Source organism: Stigmatopora argus, chromosome 23 (genome assembly GCF_051989625.1).
Source record: "Stigmatopora argus isolate UIUO_Sarg chromosome 23, RoL_Sarg_1.0, whole genome shotgun sequence".
Lineage (NCBI taxonomy): Eukaryota > Metazoa > Chordata > Actinopteri > Syngnathiformes > Syngnathidae > Stigmatopora > Stigmatopora argus.
In genome coordinates, this window is record NC_135409.1 from 7,726,528 (window position 1) to 7,751,622 (window position 25,095).

Consider the following 25,095-nt stretch of genomic DNA (forward strand, 5'->3'; position numbering starts at 1 on the left):
CGTAGCAGTCAAATGGAGGCGGCGCATTGACAATTCAAATGGAAGAGCGCTTCGCAGGCAATTCACCCCGCCGTAATCTACCTCGCCGGGCCCACTAGATTGCATTTTATACACAAAAGTCTCCCTTCCCCGGACCAGACGTCTATTCAGCGGCAATCTAATAAATTGCCCGGATTTACCAGCGTCCCGAGTAAAGCCACGTCACGTCTTTTGGCGCACGTCGGTCTCTCGGCGCCAAATTGCCGCTACGTTTGAACGTATGACTTATTGGCCTCAGTGCGATGTGGCGTTAATGGATGGTTACTGTTGGGGTTATTCTGGATAATATTATAGATGTATGCATTTTAATTACTTTTGTATAAGAGTATCTTTAATTTGAGACTGGGGCAAACTTGAGGTCACACTGCTGGCTCCAGCTTGTTGATGTAACACCTCACCCTCCAAGGACTGTTTATTGGGAGATAGACCTCGCAACCCAGACACCCAGATGCAAGTTCGCAATGAAGATCTATGAAGGACTCATACATTGCTTTGACTGGGACGCCGGCAGTTTACCTTATAAAGAAATGATTATGCTTATACTGCAAATTCTTACGCAGGTGTTTTGGTTTCGATCTAATATGAGCAGTTGTTTTTTTACCTTAATGGTGTTATTGGGTAAGATTATGCAATTGTTTTGAATCAGATTACATTAAATGTTTTGAGTATGGCGCGACTAAACAGAGAGAAGAGTTTGCCGCTCTTCAGAATCCTCTTGAACGAAGGCGAGTTATGAGTGATTTCTCCTTGCAAGTTGTAACCAGTGTATGTTTAAAGATGTCTTCCATGTTAATTAAATTGTATTAATAATTAATCCATCAGTTACTATACAGCGCACTGCATTTTTTTCTGTTCCTAATGGCGCAGGTAACAAATCCAATATCTCCAGCCTGGCCAGTGTGTCAATACGCCCACCAGCAACCCTGACAATTATTAATCATTTTCACCTACAGCGTTGCTACATTAAACATATAGAATAAATGTAGAAACAATCCGCCCTTAACACGTCATTTGTTTTTTGGCGGAATGGCCGCGGGGATGAGTCTGACCTCTGCAGCCTCTCTAGCTTCTCTCGCCTTTTGGAGCCTCTCTCTCTTTCATGAATCTTTTAGGCCGAGAGAGGCGGCGGTTCAAAAGTTTTTCTGCCAAGCCCAGAAATAATAAGCTCCCTGATTAGCGTGTTTAAAAATACCCCCGGCCCAAAAGGCTGCGGGTTGACTCCGGAGCGCTCCCGGACCATTTACATGCTGCCAGGCTGCCGAGCAGGACCTTCTATAGCTGGAGGCGCTCCACGCGTTGCAGCCGACGCAATCTACTGAATGAAAAAGAGGGGAGAGGAAAAAAAAAAAAAGGAGAAAAAAAATACAACATTTCTCCACCTCAGACCTCACTGGGCACTTATTTGGGGCCTTGGGATTTTTTAAAGAGTAAGGAAGATGTTGGGCATCGATACCGCCGGGCGTTCTCAATGCTTCCAATTTCAGATATTGCATGATCCAATTAAGATCTAGCCAAGTTTTCCCTCGTACGAGACCAAGAACAGCTGAAGTCAGAAAAAAGAAAAAAAGATTTCATCGCTCTTCATAAAGTGGAGCTTCTTATTGATCCATGTGCTTGTCGTTAGCAAGTCGGTCGGAGGGAGGCTACGTTTACACGGCAAAAAGAGGGACTTTGGCCTGTTTTGCTGGGGAAAAATTGCTCTCTTAATTTGTCAGTTCTTGACTTGGCATTTATTGTTTTTTTTTGCAATGTGTATTGCTTAGGATCAATTACCTTTAGCAAGTGGGAGTTGGGAAAAAAATCACGTTGTCTCTGCAAGGGATGGACGTATTTAGTCTGGAGTGCCGTCAATTCACCATGAAGAAAAGCGTCTCCCCCATATCGGATGTTGTATTCTTTTCCGAGCCAGTTCGGGAAAGTTTTTGTGAGAGAAAAGGGCCATTTTACCATCTGTGACATTGTTCCCATCTCGCCACCAGCAGATGCTGGTGTAAATTTTTTAGCAGGCGAGGACCGAAATAATATTCTTTTCTTCTTCCCGTACTCGTTTAAAAAAAAAACCGACGACATCCAAACAACCCTTGGATCGAAAGGGGACCAATATCGTCTTTCCCGTAAAGGCCTACGAACAAACTTCCTTCTCCGAATACATTTTTCATGGTGATTGAGCTCTACATATCAGGCATCCGTTCCATATTTTTGGCGCTTTGCTGACAGGGGCGGCGCCTTTTTTCCGCTCCATCCGTCTTTTTATGTGTCATTTGAAAGGGGCGTCGACGGTGTAAACTGGGACTTGGCCGGGACCCCCGGCGTTTGGCTTTGACCTGTCCTTTTTCCAAACATCTTCAATCCGTCGGATTCGGGGCGGCCATCTATCCGCCGCTCGGCGTTTCCGCGGCGACGTATTCATTTGTAGGCGCTGCTCCCATTTGCCTCTCCTCCCTTATTTCCTCTCATTTTATATTTAACTTCAACCTGTCAATTAACCAGCGAGAGGGCAACTAAGAGAAAAGGAGACGACGGCAAGAGGCACCGAACTAATTAGGCAACTGTGTAATTTTAATTAGCTGTTTTGATAATTAAACTAATTAGTTCCCCTGTGTTTCTACAACGTGCAGCCGACTGCAGATTTGCTACTTATTTATTTATATCCGGGCTTCAGAGGCTCCACTCTGTTGGTTAATTAGTCACTTTTGCATCAGAACGCTTTATTGATAGCCTTAATTTGCAGTTGAAATGAGGAATCCGCTGTCAATAATTCGGATAATTGCCCGGCGTTTGACTGCCGAGAAGAAAAGTGAAGCGGACTTTGAGTCCCCGGGGGGGAATTGGCTTTTTCCTTTTGACTCGGCCGACCAGACGGAGGACAATCCTGGCCCGTGAGGCCGGCCGGCCGGCCGGGATTGCCCCGCCGCGCCCGTCCGTCCGTCTGTCCGTCCCTTTCCTACCTACAAAGCGCCACCCGCAGTCCAAAGCTCGTGATTGGACGTCCTGCCAGCCTGGCGTGATCATTGAAAAAGAAGGAAGGAAGGAAGGAAGGAAGGGGTGGTTAGGAGCAAAGATACTGCTTGCTTTGTAGCTAATTAGTGTCCTTGGAATTAAATGAGCGGCTCCTCGTGCACCTCCAGCTCCTCGCAGCCTCGTGTTTGTGAATTGAATAATTGATTCTCCTCCACTAATCAGAGAGCAACATAATGAGCCAGTTTAATTAAATGGGGATCTAACCTGGCAAACACTGGGAAAATATTTGCTCATTTACGGTTAATCGTGAATAACACAGCATGGGCGGCATTGGTTTTTGCGCAGGAAGGTAGTGACATCTAGCTACTTGCAATTCTTAAAGGGTGAGATACCATAACCTAGATTTGTTAGTGCTCATTTCCATGGACAAGTGAGTGGCTATCACATGCTCACATTAGGCTTACACATTAGCATATTTTGCCTAAACATTCTGCCATTGAACTCCATTTGTGCCATCGACTCATCGTGATTGAGGATGTTTGAATGCCATGGAGGGCAGCCGCCATTTCCGTTCTTGCAACACAAAGGAATCATTGGCGTTTTTCCGCTTGGACTTGCAAAGACTGGAGTCAACCTTGTGTTATTTGTTGATTCAATTCCGTAGACCCGGGGGAGTGGGCGCTTTGTTTTGCCCCGTTAAACATCAGCATCATTACACAAACACCTTGAGTGCTATCACCAAATCTCCATTTAAATGCAAAGTTTCGCACTTGGAAGATATATTTTTATGATTTGATCATAGGGAATGATGGTCTCCTACTCACTTTTGTCACTGCATGTGGTGACTCACATCAAGTAGTCAAGTATCAGTCAGTGCGTGGTCGAAGTTTGTGCTCAACTCGGGCGACCGTTACCCGACACGCGTGTCCAATCCACCCTGGCACGCAGATGGCTCCGACCGGCTGTCCTTTCCTTATCGCTTCGGACCTCCATCCCGAGCTCCCGTCGGTGCGGCCGGTGGGTACCGAGCAGCTGATAACAAAGTTGGCCCCCGCGGCTTTGACCCCTGAAGTCAAACGTAGCTCTGGGTGGATTGAACTCGAGGTGGAAAATTCCGTCGGGGCGGCAAAGTGGATTTAATGAGCGCACGGGGACGGCTACGATGTTTTGTATACCGACCGCTACGCTTTGGGAAGAGTAACTTGGTGGCTTTCACCTATACGTAATTGTATGCGTGCATAGTGAGGAAGTAGTCATTCCCATGTTCTGACACTTTTCGAAGGAAACACTCTTGCAGTCAATTCTTCCAGCGTTGCGTTACATATTTTTGTTTATCTCAAATCACGCATGGCCAGCGGAATCTTTGGGGGATCTTACTGTAGGAAAGGAGAAAGAAAGAAAAAAACATGCCCTATGTTAGTAAGGGGAAGAAAAACTCCGAATGTAGCATTGAAATTCTGCACTAGAGGAACGCTTTGAAGCAGCTACCTGTCAGAGATGAGGGCTTCTTGCTTGCTGTCTTTCTTTTTCCTGGAGTCTGGGCAAACTCCATGCAAAGGTTGGGGAAACTTTGTGTCTCTTGACTTTGTGAGGAAAAGCTCCACAGCGCAACAGTGGCAATTGAATCAAGTCGAAGCAAGCCAACCCATAGCCGAAACATCCATTTGTCTTATACTTTCTACCTTCTTATTTGTATGACTTTCAACGTGGGCTTTCGCGTGAGCAATTAGCTGTCATATAAAAAATAGCTTCCCGATAAGGTCGCCGCTTTTCGTCTAATCGTGGCTCGGAAGCCTACGGTTCATCTTCCTGTTTCGTTCCCTTCCATTTGCGCCCAAACTCATCATGTGGAAATTGTCCTCCAACAGGTTTGGAGAGTGATTGTCAGCGTTAGAACTGTAATGACCCGCTCGACTAGTCTTATGGTTATCGGTCCTACGTAACACCGCAGCCGTCCAAAGAGTGGATGTCGAGCAGTAGTCACGACTCCGCCCCCCCTCCATTTGTCTGGACCCTCCTTTAAATCACTCCCCTCTGAAGCATCTATAAGACGAGCGAGGGCCAAGTACAGCCGCCCGATTGCTGCCAGCGGAGCGAGAAAGCGGCGGGCCAGCCGACGGAATAACAGGCCAGAGCGCATAACGAGCCTCATCCCGCACCTTCTTCCCCGCTGGGGAGAGTCGCTCTCATTCTGGATTCTTTGGAGGAGGAGTCGCTAACCCCGAGGGGCCATTCCCACGGCGCCCATTGCACTTTTTAACAAGGCCCTGTTCCAGACACAGCCCACCGGAGATTAGCCGGCTGCACCTGCTTTGTGGAGTCCGGCCTCCTTTTAGTTTAAAGACAAACCCGCCCTAGATGAATGACGGCGGCGTCCCCATGGGAGCCTCGTCTGACTCTGCCTACTTGTGTTTGCAAACAAGTCTCGGGAAGTAAACAAGGTATTAAAGCCAAAGAGCAGCGGGTTATACAAGTCAGGCAAAATCAAGAGCTTATTTCCACCTTTTTCTAACCCTAAATCTGCGTTCAGACCAGCTAAGCTGGTTTTGTGTTCAGACCGACCCTATTGTCGCAGAAAGTCCGCCTACCCAGACACCTAAAACAAGGTCAGAGAAATCATATCGTAGGCTCGTCACTTTTTCTCCCAATATCATGCCCAAAGTAGTTGCGTGTCGCCAAAGGTCTCGGCCCACGAAACCAACTCGGTCCTGGTCTTCTCGGTGGCCCAGAAAATGTCCACCGTATCTAAAAACCGAACCCAAATTGCTGTTCTACTCCATTCCACGAGCACTTGGCGAGCTTCCGCTCTCGCGTGCTTTGCGGCAGACAAATGACAAATGGCCTCGATTGCCGCGCGTTACCGGATCGCTTCATTAAGACGCCGAGATGGCCGTTAATGTCATTCGGTTTATTTCATCCCGGCGAGACAACATTATCATCGCCACGGCGTGCCGCCATCCATTTGCCCGAGGGCTCTCCGTAATAGCTCTCCAGGTACGTCGGTATTTGCGGCGACCGTTTCCCAACAGGAGGAGGAGTGGCGCGCCGTGTTTTCGCAGCCAAAACGGCGTTATTATTCAAACTTCAGTGTGAATAATTGAGCGGGTGAATGTGCTTGGAAATGAGACAGTAATTCTGCCTTCTTAGCATTCGCCCGCCGCCTCCGCTTTGAGGAGCAGCCATTACTAATCGCTAAGAAATTTCCTGCCTTTCCTACCTGCGGGGCCTGTCAGGTCATAAATGAAAAGGAATTAAGGAGAAATCCATACGTTTCCCAGACTACTTCCATCCGAGCAACCCCCACCTCGTGCCAGCCCGACGCCGTATATCATTAGAGGAGCAAATGAAACATTAGCGGCGCCCGGGCCGCCGCCGCTAGTTTGGGCTAATTGCTAATCAGCAGTAAAAGTTGCCTGGCACGGAATATTGCTTACCATAAGCTAAAGGTAATTTGCTTCTCAAGGAGAGCCGGGGCCGCTCGTCTCTTGTTGTCCGGAGCCCACGCCTAATTACTGCCGTAGGGCCGTGACGCTCGCTCGATGAAGATTAAGACGGAGGCGAAAAATGGAAATGTGCCATCATGTTGGCGTGAACTGCAAGCGCTTTCTCCCTCCTGCTTTGCTTTCATTTGCTTCTCAGACTGCTTGCGGGAAAGGCCCAGAAAATCGAAAAACGCAACGCCACAAGACGGCTAGCTTTGGGGACGTCCTCTGTTAGAATAGAGCATTTTTCCCTGCGTGAATAACGGGAAATCTCTCAACGTGACCCGGCTCTAGAATCTATTCTACTCAGAATTTGGGGAGATGATCTGTCACAGCAGACACATCCCACTCAAAACCAGATCCGTCTTGATTTGCCTTGGTGATTCCCATTTTGGAACGGATCTGCAAGTCAGTCGGCTGCCGTTCCACCCCGTAGATGCGTTGGGACGCGTTTAGATTGGCCGTTGGAAGTATCAACGCTGAGTTAGTGAAGACCAAGTTATGATGGATGGGGTCATTAAACTAGGAGCTTTTGTCGGCTAAGATAAGGAGCAGCTGCGTTGGCGGGTGAAGAACAAGGGACAAGGAGAGGTGGCCCATAGGTTAGGAGTTGCTGGATACAATGTAAGGTAGGGGCGTTGGTCGGAAAGGCCATGAGAGGAACCTTCCGAGCGCTTGAAGCCCATACGCGACTGTCTCGTTCATCCTCTAGAACAGAGGTCTCCAAACCGGTCCTGGAGGGCCGCTGTGGGTGCAGGTTTTTGTTCCAACCGATCCAACACAAACAGTTTAACCAATGAGGTTTCTGCTGAAAAAAGAAACACCTGACTGCAATCCAGTGATTGCACTTCTAGGATACCAGATTGGTGGAAAGGTTTCCTCTTACCGGTTGGAACGAACCCCTGCACCCACTGCGGCCCTTTCTGGAATAGTTTGGGGACCACTACTCTAGAACGTATTTGAATGGACAAAGGCATTTGTTCGTTTGGTTATCACTCGGCGTTACCTGAGGAAGCTACGTTATAGCGACTGACTGACCTGTCCAAAGATTAGAATGGCGACATCACGATGGCTCAAACTTTCCGTCAGACTCCTTATTTACTCGCTGCAAAACAGCTCCAGAGCATGATGTACAGTAGTTAGGTACTAGACCATGGTGATGATGATGATGAGGAGGAGGAGGAGGAGAGGGAGGAAGTGAGGCTATGTCTTGCGGTGTGCCCGGTTAGACACCACAACACTCCAATCAATACATCGTTATAGATCATAATCACGTGAAGGGTATAATCGCCTAAAACCTATCAATTATAGAGAGAGAGAGATAGCCAGGGCCTCCAAATCCTGGCCCGCAGCTCTCTTCCTCCTTGGATTAGGATCTGAGATTGGGTCGGGATCATAGGGGCTGCGCCCGGCCTGACCAGATATCAGATTAATGACCACTCCAGGGGCACACGTCTCAGCCAGAGAGAGAAAGAGAGAGAGGGAAGGAGCAGCCAGTTACTGGAAAATAAATAATACATCATTGGGTCTGCCGGCCGACATAATTACGGCCTAAGATGCCGACCGCTCGGCCGGCCGACCGACTCTGTGGATACTACGTGAAATATCTCAGACGGAATCATGTCAGTCTGTTTCCAAGACGGCCGGCCGGATTGTTCCTTTGTAGAAATGCCACCGTCTTCGCTCTTATTACGGAAGATTATTCCGCCACGGTCCGAGCGTCTCAGAGAAGGCGATCGAAAGGCGGCCGCGGCGTGCTTCCCATCCTAGCCATTCGATTCCGCTTTTTTCCCGCCCCGCCAGGCCAAGCTGGTGGGCCACCGGCATCCCCCCGCTCAAACGCCTTGTTGCCAACAGCCAGGCAATTCAAGTCGCAGGAAGTCATTTCGCATGCGCCGGCCGCTCTGCCGTCCAAATCTCCAATCGGGGGGGAAAAAGCGCCCGCCTGTGAGGTGAGGCTCTCTTTGCTCCCCCTACCCCTACCTCTCCACCCTCAGCTTTCTTTAAACCAGCCTGATGGTTTAGGGCGGAAAAAAAGATGCAACTACAAAAACAAATATGTATTTTTTCAATTTATCTCCCCTCCATACCTGTCTGTTCCTCACAAGACTTGGCATCTCTCCTGGCCGCCCCTCCAACTCTGTATTTAAATTCTGAATTCCTAAGCGGATTTTCTCAATTTAGCTATACTTTTAATCTTTGGCGAAATGAGTGATGACTTCTTTCAATAAAAAAAAAGACGGTAAGGGGGGGGGGGGGAGTTGGACTGACAGGCTTACAGCGCACACCGGCGGATTAGTTTCCCGTGGAGATGAGGTTTTCCTTTGTGCCGCCGTGTGTCTGTTTGATGGGGTTTAACGGGAAGCGTCGCTGCTGAAATTGGATGCAGCGGGGACGGTGGCTAGATGGCCCGGCTTCGATACAGACCCCCCGCACCGCAACTTTGCCCCGTGCCTATTCCTGCGGCGCCAACCCCGCCCCCCCCTCCCTACCCCAGGGTCTGGTGACTGAGCCTTTAAAGACTCCGAAAATGAGGGCCAGATACACAAACAGAAATTGTGCTGGCACCAACACAGTAAGGAATATGCACACTCTGTCTAAAAGCGCCTCTTTTGAAAAGTCCACATTAAATCCCACCTGCGGCTTAATCCGTTGCATCGTCAACACTTTGTTGTGGTGGCGGCGGCGGCGGCGCAGCGCGACGGTTGTCACCGTTCCATTGTCACGGGACCTCGACTTGAGAGTTGAAGTCCACGCTTGCATCTCAGCGTATGTCAAATCCTATTGCACCATTAAAATCAACGCAAATGCCACGCACACCTTGGGTTTTTAATCAGAAACAAAAAAGGTTCTAATTGGCCTATTCTGTTCAGTCTTGCAGATAAAAAGCCAAACGACCGGAGTTTTACAACGTGGTCAGGTGATGGTATCCCAAGCGGTGAGGGACTCTTAAAGGTCAATGTCGTGACAGATGGGCTCAGACGGTCTGACGAAATGGGGGCCGGGACCCGGGGTTCCCCGAGAGCCGAGCCAGGCCGCGTATCCGTGGCTCGCCGTTTATGGCGCTAACTCCTTAATCCAGTATAGAGGATTTAAGCTTCTTTGTTTGCTCATTTGACTGCGTGGGTGCCGTATCCCAAAGCTGGCCGTGGGATTAGTCGGGCATTGTGTCAGTGGTTTGTGATGATGCCGTGGCGTCGGAGGCGGGGGCGGGGTCGGGTCCGGAGGGGGGCACGGAACCGCTTGATTAAACATTGAAAAAAAAAAAAACAATATAAGGATTCATTTGCGGAAGACCTGCAATGAGGACGAGGGCTCCCACGGGCACACTAAAGCTCTGGAACACATGGGGACACCATGTTTGAAATGATCTGTTGACTCGTATTCCAATCGGGGCATTTGAAGGAAGCTCACGGTGCCATTTCCAGAGCCATTCTTTCTCATCATTCCCTTTCTTCCATATAAAACGGCAGTGTGACCAATTGCCCGATGGAGTCTTTGGGAGTGCTGCACCTCCAGGTCTCCTGAACAGTCATGATGAGAGTTTGGCTTTTGCCTTTCGTCTTGGCAACAGGCACTTGACCTACATTTGAACTCATTGGGATGCTTGCCCCCTCCCAAAAAAGTCCTGTATTGAAAAGAGTCGTGAAGGGATGAGTTACAAAGCAAACTGTTAAAGGAATGCTTACAGTTGAGTCATTGGCCGCCATTGGTGATAATAGAAAGGAGGCATTTTTGGCTTTCCTTCCTTGCCGCTTGCCTTCTCTTCCGCTTCCGTCCGTCCATTTGGCTGCCTTTTTGAAGCGACTATTAGTGTTTTAACACCACAGGAAAGCGACTTCATTGAAATGCAATGAAAAGTGCGCGGAGAAGGCAAAGTTAACTAATAGGCTCAAATTTTCAAACGAATGCAAGATTAAAGTCAATTGAATCTCCCATTGGGTTTTGACTGAAACCCTTTGAAAAGAAGCCCCACAGTGGCTTTCAGAAATGAAAAATAGGGCTTGTTCTAAAATATTAATAACATTTTATACCCTCATTAGAGCGAGCAATAACATTTGTTCAGAAACTGCTCTTTACCTTGAGGTTTTTTTTAAGGCTCTTGTTTTGTGCCTTGGCCTTTTCACCTTACTTATCTTTTAAATACCACGTAACTCCCGGACACACCAGAGGGTGGGGGGGTTTAGTATCATTGCAAATATATTCATATTTGATCCGGGGGCCGGGAAAAGCCGCTGCCGCCGCCGCCGCCTTCCGCCACGCTTATTTCACCGTCAGCCTTTTCCGCCATCCCGCGAAAATGAACGACAGGAGAAGACGTTCGCCGACAAGTATTACGGCCCGTTGGCTGCCAAGAACAAGGAGAAGGCATAGGAACGAAAAAAAAACATGGCGGAAAGTGACAAATGGGAAGAAAGAAGGTGTCTGACTTTAAACCTCGGATCCCTCACAGGCTGTTTTCAGCCCCTTTGCCGCCGCCGCCGCCACCGCTATTATTTAAGGAACGCTTGCAGCAGATGGACTCCGATGGCCTACTTTCTCCACTCCATATACCATGAATGAAATATATGGTACAAGGCGTCCCGACGAAGCAAGCCCGCGCCGAGCGCGTGGCAAACGCCGGGGAGAGTCGCTCTCATTCTGGATTCTTTGTCTTTCTTTGGCTTTTACCGACACGCCGGGGAGGATTTTGTCCAAAATGGCTCCCAGACAAAGAGCAGCAGGCCCGAAGGAGGATCTGAAAAGTCTTGCGTGGCACGTAATGGGCTACAAGTCGTGGAAAACATCGCCGCCGGCCTAATTAGGACGGGACATCTGGTCTTTCCTCGCAGAATGGATGGCGGCAGAGTGCAGATAACTCCTCCCTGACAAGTCGAGAGGTGTCATACATCTCAGTGATCGTCAATCAACGTGGGAGGGAGTTATGGGGGCGCCTTCCACATTAATGAGCTCACGCTTTGTTTGTGCCATTTAAAGAAAACAGATTAAAAATATATCATTAGAAGAAGAAAAAAAGAAAAAAAAAACAAGGCTTCCCCCCCTCTCTGTGTTTCAAAACTGCGCAATATCCCTTTTATGTTGCTGCCAATTAGCTGGAATAAACTTTACACTGTCTTTGAAGATAGCGGGGGCAAAAAAAAATAATCAAGTAAGTTGGCTTGAGTTTTGCAGTACCGATTTGTGATGGCATTCCACGGCTCCATCACCGCTTTGGCTTTCGCTCAGAGAATAAATAGCCCATACGTGAAGAAAACGCAGTGACAAACATGCACATATTTGGGGTAAAAAACGCTTCGTCACTTGCGCGTTTCCTCAAATGGAGCGGAATTTCCAAAGTCCGAGTCGATCTTTTCGTACGTGCCCCCGTCCGTGACTTTGCTCCAATAGGCATGCCACTTTTTTGTTTTGTTTTTGTCTGTATATAGATATAGATATATATATATATATATATATATTTTTTTTTTTTTCCCAAACCATAGACACCAAAGGAGTCAATGCATGAAAATAATTGGAGCCCAAGGGGTAATATTTGTTCTCCTGAAATCCTAATTATTCCTATGGTCTTTGTATGCCAACAGTGAGCCACAGAGGGAGAGCAAAAAAATCCACCATTATGTTTTCATCAATAAGCGTTTGAGGTGCTCTGTGGAGGCAGCTCGATGTATTTGGTGCATGTCAACACACCAACTGTTTACATGGCTCGCACGACTCCTCCAGCCGCCTGTTTATTCACCTTGTGACTTTAGAACGCAGCACATTTTTCCATGCTTTATTTTTCTAAGGGCTGGGGGGAGGCTAACGGCAAACCAACAAACCTATAGCTTCAAATATCCACGAGATGCCGCTTGTCATTGTTCATTTAGACATTGCATCTCCACTCCGCACCTTGCTTTTTGGTTGGGCTTAGGCTAAACTTAACCAATAGCTGGTTGTTCTGATTGCTTAGCTCACCAATGGCAATAGTTGTCCAAAGCAGTGGTTTTGTATAAGTGGCCGTGATTGGTAGCCAGGAAGAGGACTGATCTAGCCAAGAAAAAAAAGTAGACAAACAGTAAAAGCGAAACATTTGCAGAACCCGAAAGTAGCACGCTCGTAATCCAGTAGGTGAAATCTTTGTCTTTTTCTCCTTCCCCTCTTTGTGATAAGGTCAAAAAAGCCAGCACGGCTTAGCACGCAAACTCTTTGGAATCGATAGCACTTCCTTGAAAAAGCCTTTAAGTACATCCAAGAAGTGTTTAGCAGGTTGAAAATCAGGCCATTTCTATGTAAATGGCTAATAAAGCAGCACTTTAGCCAATGCGTGAGCTTTCCCGTTATTGGCATGCGATCGTTGAAAACGCCTTGCTTCCTTGCTGTCTTATCTTGGCCAGGATTTGCTTCCGGCAATATTAAACAAGCCTCCGAGTGCTTCCACGCGCCAGATTGTTTTAGCCAGGTAGGCTGGCGGCCGCCATACGGACTACGGATTGTCCATTTCTGCTTCAAATCGGGATGCCTTTTCCAGTGCCAGTAGTCTATTGTTTAATAGGAACCATAAACAACCCGAGTATGTCTCCATCTGGAAAGCAGGTCCCGTCGTCGTTCCGGATTGTCACCGAATAACGGTGTCACATCCGGTTCCTTTTGGATCGATTGTGCGCTGAAAGTTCCTGGCCTCAAATAAACAGACTTGTGATTAAATGAGCATTCTAATTCTAAAGGCTTTGAGTACGCCCAACGAAAGCCCCGAGCACCCCAGGCAGTAAGACGAGGAAGGGCTTTTTTTGCTCTTAATGATGCTTCCTTCCCCGCTTGTCGCGGCCCGAGCGCCGACGCCGTGCTGAGCCCGGTCTGCTCTGCCGGCGCACGGCGTTTGCTCATTAGCGGCGGTCATCTTAATTCTGCCCGGCTCCGGGCTGTCATGCACGGGCAAATTACAAGACAATCTGCAAAATAAATACAGTTCAGGCCAAATCACAGCAAACGATAAAGCTAGAAGAGTCCATTTTGGGGCGGATTCCGTCCGTCTCCGCTCCCTTATTGACACCGAAAGAGTTGCTTTCCAGACTTTCCAGAAAGCCAGTTTGACACTGATTCCCACCAGTGTCTGTTGTTGTGTATCCTCTTTAGTTTTGCTCCACTTGTCTGTCACCAGCGCTGGCTACATCCAGTTGCGGGGGCATTGATTCATTCACGCCGTCGGCTTTAAATATGCACAACGTGGCAATCTACGGAGACCGCCGTTCGGTCTTGGGGGGGGCATAGGAGGCTGCCAAAGGAAATAGACTGGGGGCGCTCAGTGTAAGACTGGCGAATGACGGAGGCGTAGCGTATCTCACTGCCCTCAAAATGGGACTTTTTGTCCTTCGCAAACGTGTCGATATCCCGATGAAATGCGGGAAGTGAAAGGCGTATCCCTCCCTACAAGTAGGAAATGGCAGTATTGACCGAAGAACCAAACGAGCATTGAAAAAAGACAGCGTGAATAATTGGCGCTCCGGATGGGGAATCACGACTCCGGGAAGCCATCTTTTTCTTTGCTCTTAGATGGAAAGGTAATGCGGTTTTTGAGGAAGCTTCATTGGGGAGCAGGAAGTATCGTTGGGCACGGCAGGGACAAAGGTTGCAATGTTCCCTCTAATTTTTTGATTGTTCAGACAACCTCCCTAAGCACACTGAGTACCGGTGTGAGCGACATCATCATTGCTTGCTCGCTATGGCCACACACCAGTATCACACCTGCCATAAGCAGGTGCATGTCTACTACACATAAATGATTGATTTAGTAATAATAAAATGTAATGATTAATATCTATGAATGGGCGGCCTGGCGGATGAGTGGTTCGCGCGTCGGCCTCACAGCTAAGAAAAAAAATAAACAAATTGGGATTTTATTTTGTGCGCTCCATATGATTTGCTGTGCGCAGAGAAGACGAGAGTAGTGGGCAATTGCGCACGCGCGCAGCTTAGAGAGAACATTGAAAAGTGGCCCTTTTTATTGGTTGCTTGAAAAAGGTAGATGGCTCCTCGGAAAGCAGATCTTCATTGTGACGCCAACTAAATCGTTTGTAATCATTCGATCGGCGCGGTTGGAGTCACCGCCAACTCTGACTATTGTCGGCCGCCAAACGGGCGAACCGCAAAAGTTAACTGGCGCCGTCGGCTGGCACGTGAGGACATTTATTTGCGCCTTTTGAGCATTTTGGATTCCCAATCCTCCCCAGCACTGATGGGAAGAAGGCCTTTGAAAAGCACCCTTAGCCCAGCTTAAGGGAGTCTTAAGACGAGAGACGGGGGCGGGATCTCCGAAAGATGACGGACAAGCCCGACGTGTTGTCGAGCCCGCCGCTCTATCCCTTTTTTTCCACCCCCCTCCCCGCCATATCCATCGGATAAGAGCGAGACGGCTCTTCCTGTTCCTCCGTTAGCGGATCCGCCTGATGTGAAGTGACTCCAGCTATAATCTCTCGCTAAGTTTGGCTGTTGCACAACTTGGCGAGGTTTAAGATTTTTTTCTTAGGCCGCTAAGAAGCAGACATGTCCCCCCTGTTTTTTGTTGTTGTTGTTGTTGTTGCTGCCGCAATGGCCGCAACGCCGCGGCGGCCTGGCTCGCTCAATAATGCAGTCCAAAGTGTCTTATTCTGGCTCAATCCAGGAGGGAAATCACTCGGTTTCCTTTCATAAGTACCGTTCGGGGCTTAGCTCCGCCGCGTTTATCACAAATCACTTTAGCCAACGGTCAGAGAACAAAATAAATGATGGCTGAGGTTTCCCAGGTGGCCGAGGTTGGGAGTTATCAATATGATTTGATTTTGGGGGGGCGGAATTCCGAACCCGGTCTTGCATAAAATACCCCGTGAGTCGTGTTTTTCCTCCTTTCTTCGTAACAAGCAGAATAAGTCCACTTGACGAGAAGATCAGCGTCCAATACCTCAGACAGAGTGATTCTGAAAAGCTACTGTCTTCTTTTGGCAAGTTTTCGTGTCCAGGCAAAAAAATAAAAATAAAAACCTCGGAAAGCTTCGGAACTTTAATTTTAGGTCTCAAACAGACTCCCCTCTTTTTCAACTGCACAATCCAGAATTCTTTTTTCATAGTGATGTCGATTATTCGTGTTTAGTCCTCATTTAACAGCGTTTATTGACTTGTTGTTTGGTGTTTCCGAAACCATAGAAGTTGCAGATGTTTGGGCAAGGTATTTCTTTTTTTATACCTTTCCATTTGTCCAATTTAGGGAGCAGATGTTGACTTTTATTTAGGCAGGCATCTTCATCTAAACTTGTTGATGGAAAACGGAAGCGGCTTTCGTTTATTTCTTGATGGACTTGAACAAAGTTGAAAGAAATGATCAAGTGTCCAGATAAAGTTGCAGTAACTTCCCCATCAGCTTTTGTACCGATAAGTCATACGCCACAAATGCCAGATGGATTTTTGTTTTGGGTTCCGCCTCCAATCATTTCACAGATAGCAAACAACAGGTGCTATAGGAAAGAAGAGTGACAGAGCCTGCAGCCTTGTGAAATGAAGTGATTAGCCATCTTAATTAGCTGTCGTCTTTGGCCCTGGCCTTCTCTGCATGATGGAAAGTTGTGCTTAGAGGATCAATATGGAGTAAAACAACAGCCACCCACAAGGCTCCTCTTAATCAACCATTGCTTGGCTTGAAAGCTAACGGGCTACGGGCTGGTTGGGGCGGGCAAAGTCTAAAAAAAATAAAAAGCTTAGGTTAGGGTGTAGCCTACCACTTGATTGGCATCTCCGGCCAGACAGTCTACTTTTTTAGAGCGCCCCCTAATTTAGCGGTCGCCGCGCAACGGCTTGGCCTACCATGCAAATAGGCGTTATTCTTTACGACCGATACAGAAGGTGTACGCAGGTTTTGTTCAATTTCAGACGGCAAAACAAGGACAAAATGATTCATCCAAACTCTCCATCATTTCCAAAATGAACCGCACCAGCCATTTTTGCAGTGGTTTGCATTTTAGTGCAGCAATTAGCAATGGGGGTTGGGGGCGAGACGTGTAACCCAATTTTGTCCCAGTCTCTACTTTGAGAAAAGTAGCTTTGAGGCACGCTGGGAAGAGGAGAGCAGGCTGGCTGGCAAATAGCGCAGAAGCAGAATTCCTGCAGACTTTTAGTTTCAGCTTCCAAGGGAGGATTCGCCAATACTGCTTTCAATATTCACCACGTGTTACATTTTAATACGTGATTCTCCGTAAAGCTGCCGATGGAATCGCAAATGATTGCAAAATGGGACTTTTTTTTCCTCAGTTGTTGGCCTAGCTAGGGGAGGCTCGTGGTAGGATTGGTGGATCGCCCCAGAGTAGGATTTGGTGTTGACCCCCGAGATGGGGAGATGGTGGAAGGTTAGCTCCTTGAAATGTAGATTTTGGAGTTTGAGCACTCCCGCCCAGTCTGGCTAAATCTCGACCTCTGTCTTTTGTGGCAGCGTTTTCCGGTACACGGTCGAGTGGTCGTTGGTCTTTTGGTCGCCCGGAAGATTATTGATAATTACCATTTAAATGGTTGCTCAAATTCCCTAAATACAAACTGCGAATGACTATTTAGTCATACTTAATGCCCTAGTCATTATTAGGCTAAAGAAAAGCTCCACATTTCCCGGACTTTTATTGTTTTTTTATTGGAGAACTTGCTAAGACCCTGACGGACGTTGCTTCTTAAAGGGACAACGCATGTACATACAAACTCTTCTTATAGACTCACACGTCGGCTCAGTGAAACTGCTCATGGCCATTGTTGGCTTTTATTGATGCGTAGACCGTGTTGTTTTACCTTGTTTTGTCGCCGGTCTTTTGGTCCTCGGTCTTTTGGTCGCCAGTCTTTTGGTCGCCCGTTGTCGCGGTCGGGGCGACCAAAAGACCGGCGACCAATCGACCGCACACAGCGTTTTCCAGGATTGCGGAGAAGACTTCCGAAAATTCCTGTCCCGTGCGCAGCGCAAATCCAATCTTCCGGCCGGCACGCTTTGACTGTCAACTGACTGCAATCAGGGATTGGCGGCCAGAGATTAAAAGATATTTTCCTCTTCGGGCGCGGCAAATTGGTTTTGGATTAAGGCCGATTGATTGGCGCCCAAGTATACGACGCTCCGCCGTCGGAGCCGTGGGCTTTTGGAACGCGGGCCGTCATCACGGACCGAGCCGTTCGCCAAAGGAAATGGCGGCGACCGGTTGCGATCGATGGATAATGTGTTCTCGGCATTAAGGGCTCCTGAAAATATTATTTGTGGGAAGAGCTGACATGCGATGACAAATCCTGCGCTTTTGAAGACTTTGATGAACACGCTTCCGTCCTTTCCACGTCAAGAACGGTGCCTCCACTTGAGGCTGGAATTCTCGGGATGCAAAGCACATTTCTAATCACGCTTCCCAGTCGAGCTGAAAGAAAATGCCATCCGTCTCTTCTTTTACATGGACGTGTCCAACGGTGCCGGAAATATGCCTGAAAGTGGATACGCAATAGCATGTTGACCTTTCCCACAAAAGCGATTAGAAGACGGCGAGTCCGACTGATGTGTTATCACATCATCATCATCATCGTGCTGGTTTTTATTTTTTTTTCTCCCCACCCGACTTCATACGCGGCCGTCCGTGTGATCGGCGACGGGGGGAAAAAAATGTCAGTCGGTGTCTTAACCGCCGTGGAGCAGGTTGGTTCCACCACACGGGTTACCATGGCGATGTGTCCCGCTGAAAAGTAAATGAGCTTTTGGAGCCAAACGGAAGATGCCGGCGTCGTTTCGGTCGGTGCTCGAGTTCAAAACAAATGCGCAAAATACGCCCAAAAATTGAAAGAATCAAATGCTTCCCTCGCACAATCATGGGAACAATTTTCCTTTGAAACCACTCGAGTGGACTTTTAGCTCCCCGTAAGTAACGTGGCTACGTAGCACCGTCTTTTCCCTTCCGTCGCTCTCCGACCCCGCTTTGCGACATTAGCATTTCCCTGGTGATTTTTCCTTTTAGTCCAGTGGCTAATTAGCCTAGCGCTGATTGGCATGACAAAAAAAAAGGCTCAGGCACCATCACCATTCTATTCTTGAGTGAGGCACCCAGTCACTGCTTTCAAATTTGCCATCAGAGGAATTATTTAAGATAAAAGACATGATGATGTGTGTCTGTGGTGGGGGGCGGAGGGGGGATTTTCTCCCTAGCCAGATATTATCATTACAAGCCTTCATGCAAAGTTTTTTTCTCCCCCCTCCCTCCCCCCCAACTTCCTGTGTCACTCAAACGGACTCCCAACGGGCAGAGAGACAAGTGAGCGAGCACTGTCAGCCCGAGTAAGTGTGGCTTCCACTACAAAAGGTTAGCACATCTGACTGTCAATAGTAAAGCTGGTGGGAGGAGACTGAAGTTGAAGGTGAGGTGGTGAAGAGGGGAGGGGGGAGAGAGGAGGGAGGGGAGGGGAGGGTTTGTTCTAGGTTGGGGGTGTCGGCGCTTTGAGAGAAAGAGATACTTTGATATTTCGGAATGTAAGGAGGGTGAATGTGGAGAAGTGGAGGTTGGGGATCTAATTACCGGCCCATAATTGGGGGCTGGGGAATAGGGTTGCCGTCCTCTCAACTCGCTGCAGATCAATTATGTTAAGAGAACATCTGTAAGTAGAGCTTAATGAGGTCCATTAGAGCAACATGCGCTGCCTTCCCTAACGCTGCTTGTCAGCTTCTTGGATGAGCTGGAGTGTGCCGACGCCGCCGCCACCGCCACCGCCGCCGTCGAATGACTGGGGACCTGGCGGAGGGCTTTAAATAGGAGAGCGCCGGCCGGGCCGGCTCCACTCGCAGAGGAAGCCCCGTCGAGGCGCCGAGAAGATCCGGGGGAACTTACGGGAGAACTTGTGCCGCTGGCCAGCAGATAGCACCTTGGATTTGCAAGTTCCCGCGCTCGGACCTCAAGGTTTGACACTTTTGCTCCCTTTTCACTCGCCGCTTTGACAAAAGCGCTCACCCGCCGCCGTCCGTTCCCGTGCCGAGATTTTCTTCATTTTGACTCCTTTTTTTTTTGTCTGTGCGTAAAATGCCAGAGAGAAAAAAAAATGAAAAAGACTTTCCTCATCCATCCACGCAAATCGTTTGAGTGAAAAGCGGGTGGGTGGGAGTTGCAGAGGGCGTCCGCCGCGGGGAGGGAGAGAGGGTGGCGGTGGCGGCGGCGGTGGCGGTGGCGGCGGCGACGGCGGCAAATTGCATGATTACCGAGATAGGCCGCCTTGAAATAATTCAATCCATGACAAAACCTAATTACGGCCAGGTAATACCCCTGTCAGCTTTAATGCATCTCATCAGTCATAATGGCGCGCGGAGAGCGTTTTATGAGCCATCTCATTATCGTGGGGAGCCTCAAATCCGAGCGGCTGAATTTTCGAGACCATGAAATATGTGTGAAGTTATTCGAGTGGGCCGTACTTGACGAGCGGACGTTCAAACGGGAATGAGAAACGCTTCCGCGGACGTTACGAGACATGCACAGCAATTTGGGGACACGCTCGCCAGTACCAAAAAAAAGAGGGTGCTTATGTGTGTGTGTGTTTTTTCCCCTTCCTAACTTGAGCTAGCACTTGTAGCCCGGGTTTGATTCCAAAAAAGCTTTCCCGCAACCAACGCGGCGGCGACGACGCGAAGGAAAAGCTCTTCTTTGTCGTACTGTCACTGGCCTGGCTCTCTTCCTCACTCACTCCTCTCTCTCCTCCTCTCTCTCTCCTCCCTCCCTCCCTCTCTCTCTCTCCCTCACTCGCTCGCTCACACACACACATACACACACACACGCGGCGGCTCCACACTCTGGCGGCATAAACCTGCGCGCTAACGGCACGCTCGACGACCTTTGCTTCCTTTCCACGTTTTGCCGATCGGAACCTTTTTTTTTTTTTTAGGCGTCTGAGGTTGTTTTTTTTTTTCTTCTTCTTCTTCCCTCCCATCCTCTCGTCTCGTCTCGTCTCGTCTCGTCGGCCGGATTGCCCTCCTCTCTCTCGCTGGCATCTGCGTGCGCGTGTCTATAAAACAAAGGCAGCCGCTCGACCGGACCGGCTTGCATGCTGCCCAAGCGGCTCAACAAATGCAGAAAAGGGAGAAAAGTTTCGGTAAGAAGGCTTTTTTTTTTTCTTCGCCGGCTCGTTTGACCGATCTCGCCCTCCCCCGACCGCTTCCCCCGCCAGGCGTCAACGCCGTCTCCGATAGGTTACGGCCGCACTCGGCTGCCATGGCAACGGTAATTAAAGCGATCGGACGAAATGTCAGCAAATAGAGGGGAGCTTTAGGTGGCGCTCACGTTTACGGGGGCGCGGGGCGCGGGCGGGGGGTTCGTCTCGGGCCGACGTCTGAGCGCGGGGAAAGCGCGGCGCCGAGCCGGAGAGGCTACGAGCAAATCCAATAGACGGACGGCATTAAAGCTGCGAGCAGCTGTGACCAGAACCCCCCCACCCCAGTCCCAGTCCCCACCCTCCTCCAGCTCCTTAGTTTATGGGAAAATGACGCTTTTGTTCAGCCCGTTGAGCCAAATTCCGAGCGTGGTTCTTCTCCTTGATTGGCAATCCGACCCCCCATTCTGGGTTTGGTAATGAGCGGCGGCGGGGACTTTGTAGTGTTAACGAGGCCGCGGGACGGATCAGTGCGGCTGAAGAGGCGCGGCGTTGAGGAACCGTGGGCGAGCGAGCGAGCGAGCGAGCAAGCGAGGAGCCCGCGCCTGCCCGCCTGCCTTCTCTAAATCCAGCCAATTAACAAATCAACAGCCGCCACTCGCTGGAACAAATGAGCTGAGCTCTCGGCGTGCCTTTCACACACAGGGCCCAAAAGAAAAGTCACTTTTAGCCATTTTTAGCATGTGATTGGGGGGCCAGAACATGGGCAAAAGTCCACCCAGGCTGCTCGTTGGGCTCAGAACACAGCTAAACCATTATCTTATCTAAGGGGAGGATGCGGTTGCCATTGTGTTGGTCAGGGGGAAAAAACAAAACAAAACAAAAACAAAAATCCAGACCTCCTATACTTCCGTGTTTGAATAGATTGGCATTAAAGTGTCCTGGAAAACATTCAGGTGGTGTCTGCGTGTCGTCGTTTTGGTCCACCACGCCTAGCGATTGGAAGGATGACAAAAACTTTGGAGCGGAATCCAACATAAGCAGCCTGACACGGATGGACGGCATCATTAGACTGCGCTTTTGCTATTGCACTTCCCTTTCAATGTCAATTCACCTCTCTTTTCTTCCCTCCTGAATTTGCGCTGGGAAAGTGGGCCAGTCCCATGGAAAGCTCCCTCAAACGCCACCGGCCGGCTTCGGGTTCCAATCCAGCCACCCCAGTAGGCCCCCCCAAGACTTTGCGGCCATGTTCGCTGGGAAAACGCTAGTCCAGCTGGAGGGAAAAGGACAGCCGTAATCAAGAGGATTTCAAAGCGACGTGAGGAACGGGGCATGTGTGCGCTGAATAGTGGACAAAAGGGGGGGGGGGGTGCCAGTGCCTCTCCTTGGGGAATTGTGGGAGACCACTCATTCCGGGCCGGTGCCCCCACCTCTTCTTCAAGTCCCACAGTAGAGCAACAAAGGCTCGCTGGCCCCAGCCGGCTCGCTCGCTCGCTCGCTGGGGCCAAACAATGTCTGTGGCCACGCCTCTTTAAATACAGAGCAGGTCAAGACATTGAAAAAAAAATGTGGAGAAGAGGGAAGAAGAAGAAAAAAGTCAGCAAAACGCGCCGTCGTTGTCATCTTTCCAGCTTTGGTGAAAACTTGAAATTTGCTCCTCCAAGTGACGGCGGATAAATATCTCCTTAACTTTTCTTTGGAGCTTTCTTTCCTCCTCATCACATTTCAAGCGTTTCACTTTCTGTCTCTTCGTTATTTTCACATTTAGAAGTCCAATTTTCACCTGGCGTTGCGCTTAAAGGACTTCAAAACAGAGCGTGCGCATTTGTTTGTTTGTTTGTTTTTTCTCTGTGGCCTTCATCGCGTAAGAAAAACACATTGGGTCATTTGGATGTCCTTCAACAAAACACTCTTTGTCACGTTGACATATTTGTCCTTGTGTATTTTGATAAGATTGTCCATTGCAAGCCTCCCAGTCCAGTTGGATGGGACGTCTATCCCCGTCAAAATGAAATAACAATGACAACTTCCTCCATTTCAGAGTCAGAGTTACTCGGTGGTCTGTTTAAAAACCGGAGATGCTCTTTAAAAAAAATCTAAGGCTGTGGTTTTCCGTTCTTTGCTGATCCGTCAATGTTTTTTTTTTTTGTGTGTCGCAGGTATACAAATGCTTTCCGTCCAGCCGGACACGAAGCCAAAAGGCTGCGCCGGCTGCAACCGGAAGATCAAGGACCGCTACCTGCTGAAAGCCCTGGACAAGTACTGGCACGAAGACTGCCTCAAGTGCGCCTGCTGCGACTGCAGGTTGGGCGAGGTGGGCTCCACGCTCTACACCAAAGCCAACCTCATCCTCTGCCGGAGAGACTACTTACGGTAAGGGACCACGTCAGTCACCTCTAATTCTGGGGACGGGGGCGATTTCCACATTTTTTTAGAGGCAGCTATCCAATCAAAAGCCTTTAGCGTCATTATACAACAGTTGTTAGTGGTGCTACTCCACAAAGTGCGTCTTTCCTCATTGGACAGTATACGCAACGCAGTACTGCCAAATCAAAAGTAGAAATAGGCTTTGTCCCAGCCACTCTTGTTGGATCGCTGCCATCTACTGGTCAATTTGCGTGAGTAAAATAGTCTCCAAGCTAGCAAGTCAAGCGCTACGCCCTATCTGGGAGGTGACGCAACGGATTCGGGGTCGGGGTCGGAGTCGGAGGGATGGCCGAGATATGGACCGGAAACGTTCCACTTTTTTTTTTGGTCACGTCACGTCGCATTGACCGGTCGGTCGGTCCCAACGTCGCCTTAAAATTGAATGATTTACGTTATCGGGACCGGAGACAGATTCATGACCCCCGCCACCGTGCTCATAAAAAGCTCTTTCTGTTTATTCTTTGGACTCGCGTTTATCTCGTCGTGTCAGCGAGGGGGAGAAAAAAAAGAAGAAAAAAAACAGGCAAATAAATCACCATTTCACAACACGTCCATTTTTCCAGCCTGACAACGGGCGCTCCTGTTCTGTTTAGCAGGTGGCTGTGTTATTAAGCCTGACATAAGAAGGGTTAATAGAATTCTTCAGGGGTCGAAAAGCAGCTGACAAGTAATAGTCCCCATAAAAATGAAGAGAAAGAAACGCGACGCCTGAAATGCAAACAAAATGACGGGAATTATCTCCTCCGGCTCCATTTGCGGCTCCTCCCGACGTCGCCGTCAACGATCCCTTTGCGCCCTTTTTTTTTTGTCGTCCCGGTAATAGCGGCGCTTTGTTTATGCCGCTCGGCGCGCTATCGGGGCGGCGCGTGGAAGGCGTTCCCGCTGGAAAACGCGGCCGAATCCGAGAAGCGTCGCCGGCTCCGAGGCCAGGAGAGGCCAAAAAAAAAAGCTGTCGGGCATCCGTTAATGGAAAACTGTAAATTCCCGACCGGCATCCATTTTAAAGGCGGCGCTAGGAAAAGGCTTTTTTCATTTATCTATGTATTCATTCATTTTTTTTCTCCCCCAACTTCCAATTTTCCTCTACAGTGGTCTTACTAAGATTGGGAACGCAAGCAAATGCGCACACTAGTCAACACCGCTGGATTTATTCATTTTTTGGGGGGGGAAAGCTAAGCGATAACCAAATGTCGACACGGTGTCGTGTAATTTTTTTTTTCATCGTGCCTCTCCTACACAATCAAGCGCCTTCTTGTAAATGCGTGGAGAAAAAAAGTGGAAAATAGCTTTTTTATATATATATATATTTCTATCTGCCATCAAGCTTATTACGCATTTGTGTGTCGGCATGGGGCGTGACTGTGACACGGCGTCAACCTTTATCGCCGCAGACTGACAGGCGCTGAAGAGGGAAAAAAAGCTGAGCCCGTCTCAAAGCCATCTATTCTGCCGGGAAATCTCATTTAGATACATTCCCGCTCGTGAACATGTGTCATCGCTTTAATAAGAAAAGGAAGGGATATTCCGCCGCCGTTTACTCGCTAACATCCGCGTTTGACTCCGCGTTCGAGCCCGCCTTTTCAAATAAACCCACCGAAGACTAATAAGCCACCGGGAGAAACCCGGTGGAACGTCGGACACGTCGAAAAAATGGTACGAACCCGCCTCGATGGGGATTCCGTTTGCTTTTGTGCAGGGGTCGGGAACCTTTTTGACGAAGAGAGCCATAAACAATTCATATTTTCAAACATTATTCCTTGAGAGCCCATACCTGTCAACCTCTGCCGATAACTGCCCTTATAAATGATTATGATTCCCCTTACAAACCCCCCCCAAAACCTTCCAAACACCGTACGACTCGTACGAGTCGTACGGTGTTTGGAAGGTTTTGGGGGGGTTTGTAAGGGGAATCATAATCATTTATAAGGGCAGTTATCGGCAGAGGTTGACAGGTATGAGAGCCGTACTCAGAATTTAAAAGTAAAAATACATGAAAATGTGTCCATTTATGAGTCATTTTACCACTTTGAAAGTAAAAAAAAGGCTCCTTCCATTTTTTCACTGTTGGTAATCAATGAGAATATGCATGCAGAAGAGTCTAATGAAGAAC

General features: G+C 48.8%; 1 protein-coding gene and 1 long non-coding RNA gene across 11 annotated transcripts in view; both read left to right on the forward strand.

The window, feature by feature from the left end:
* LOC144068766 (uncharacterized) overlaps positions 1 to 25,095 on the forward strand; it is a 227,688-nt gene that overhangs the window by 166,720 nt on the left and 35,873 nt on the right. The window lies entirely within an intron of this gene.
* The window catches only part of lmo3 (LIM domain only 3), a 68,065-nt gene that overhangs the window by 23,879 nt on the left and 19,091 nt on the right, over positions 1 to 25,095 (forward strand). For 3 of the 8 annotated variants that reach the window (XR_013298373.1, XR_013298374.1, XM_077594078.1), the window contains exons 1-2: positions 20,249 to 20,561; positions 22,718 to 22,931. Coding sequence is in view for 6 of the 8 variants with exons in the window: in XM_077594078.1 (XP_077450204.1) it covers positions 20,537 to 20,561; positions 22,718 to 22,931 (239 nt within the window). In the remaining 2 variants the exon portion in view is untranslated. Of the gene's footprint in view, positions 1 to 18,950; positions 19,382 to 20,240; positions 20,562 to 22,717; positions 22,932 to 25,095 lie in introns of those variants that run through there. The other 5 variants (XM_077594079.1, XM_077594081.1, XM_077594080.1 and 2 more) reach the window with 3 other exon arrangements.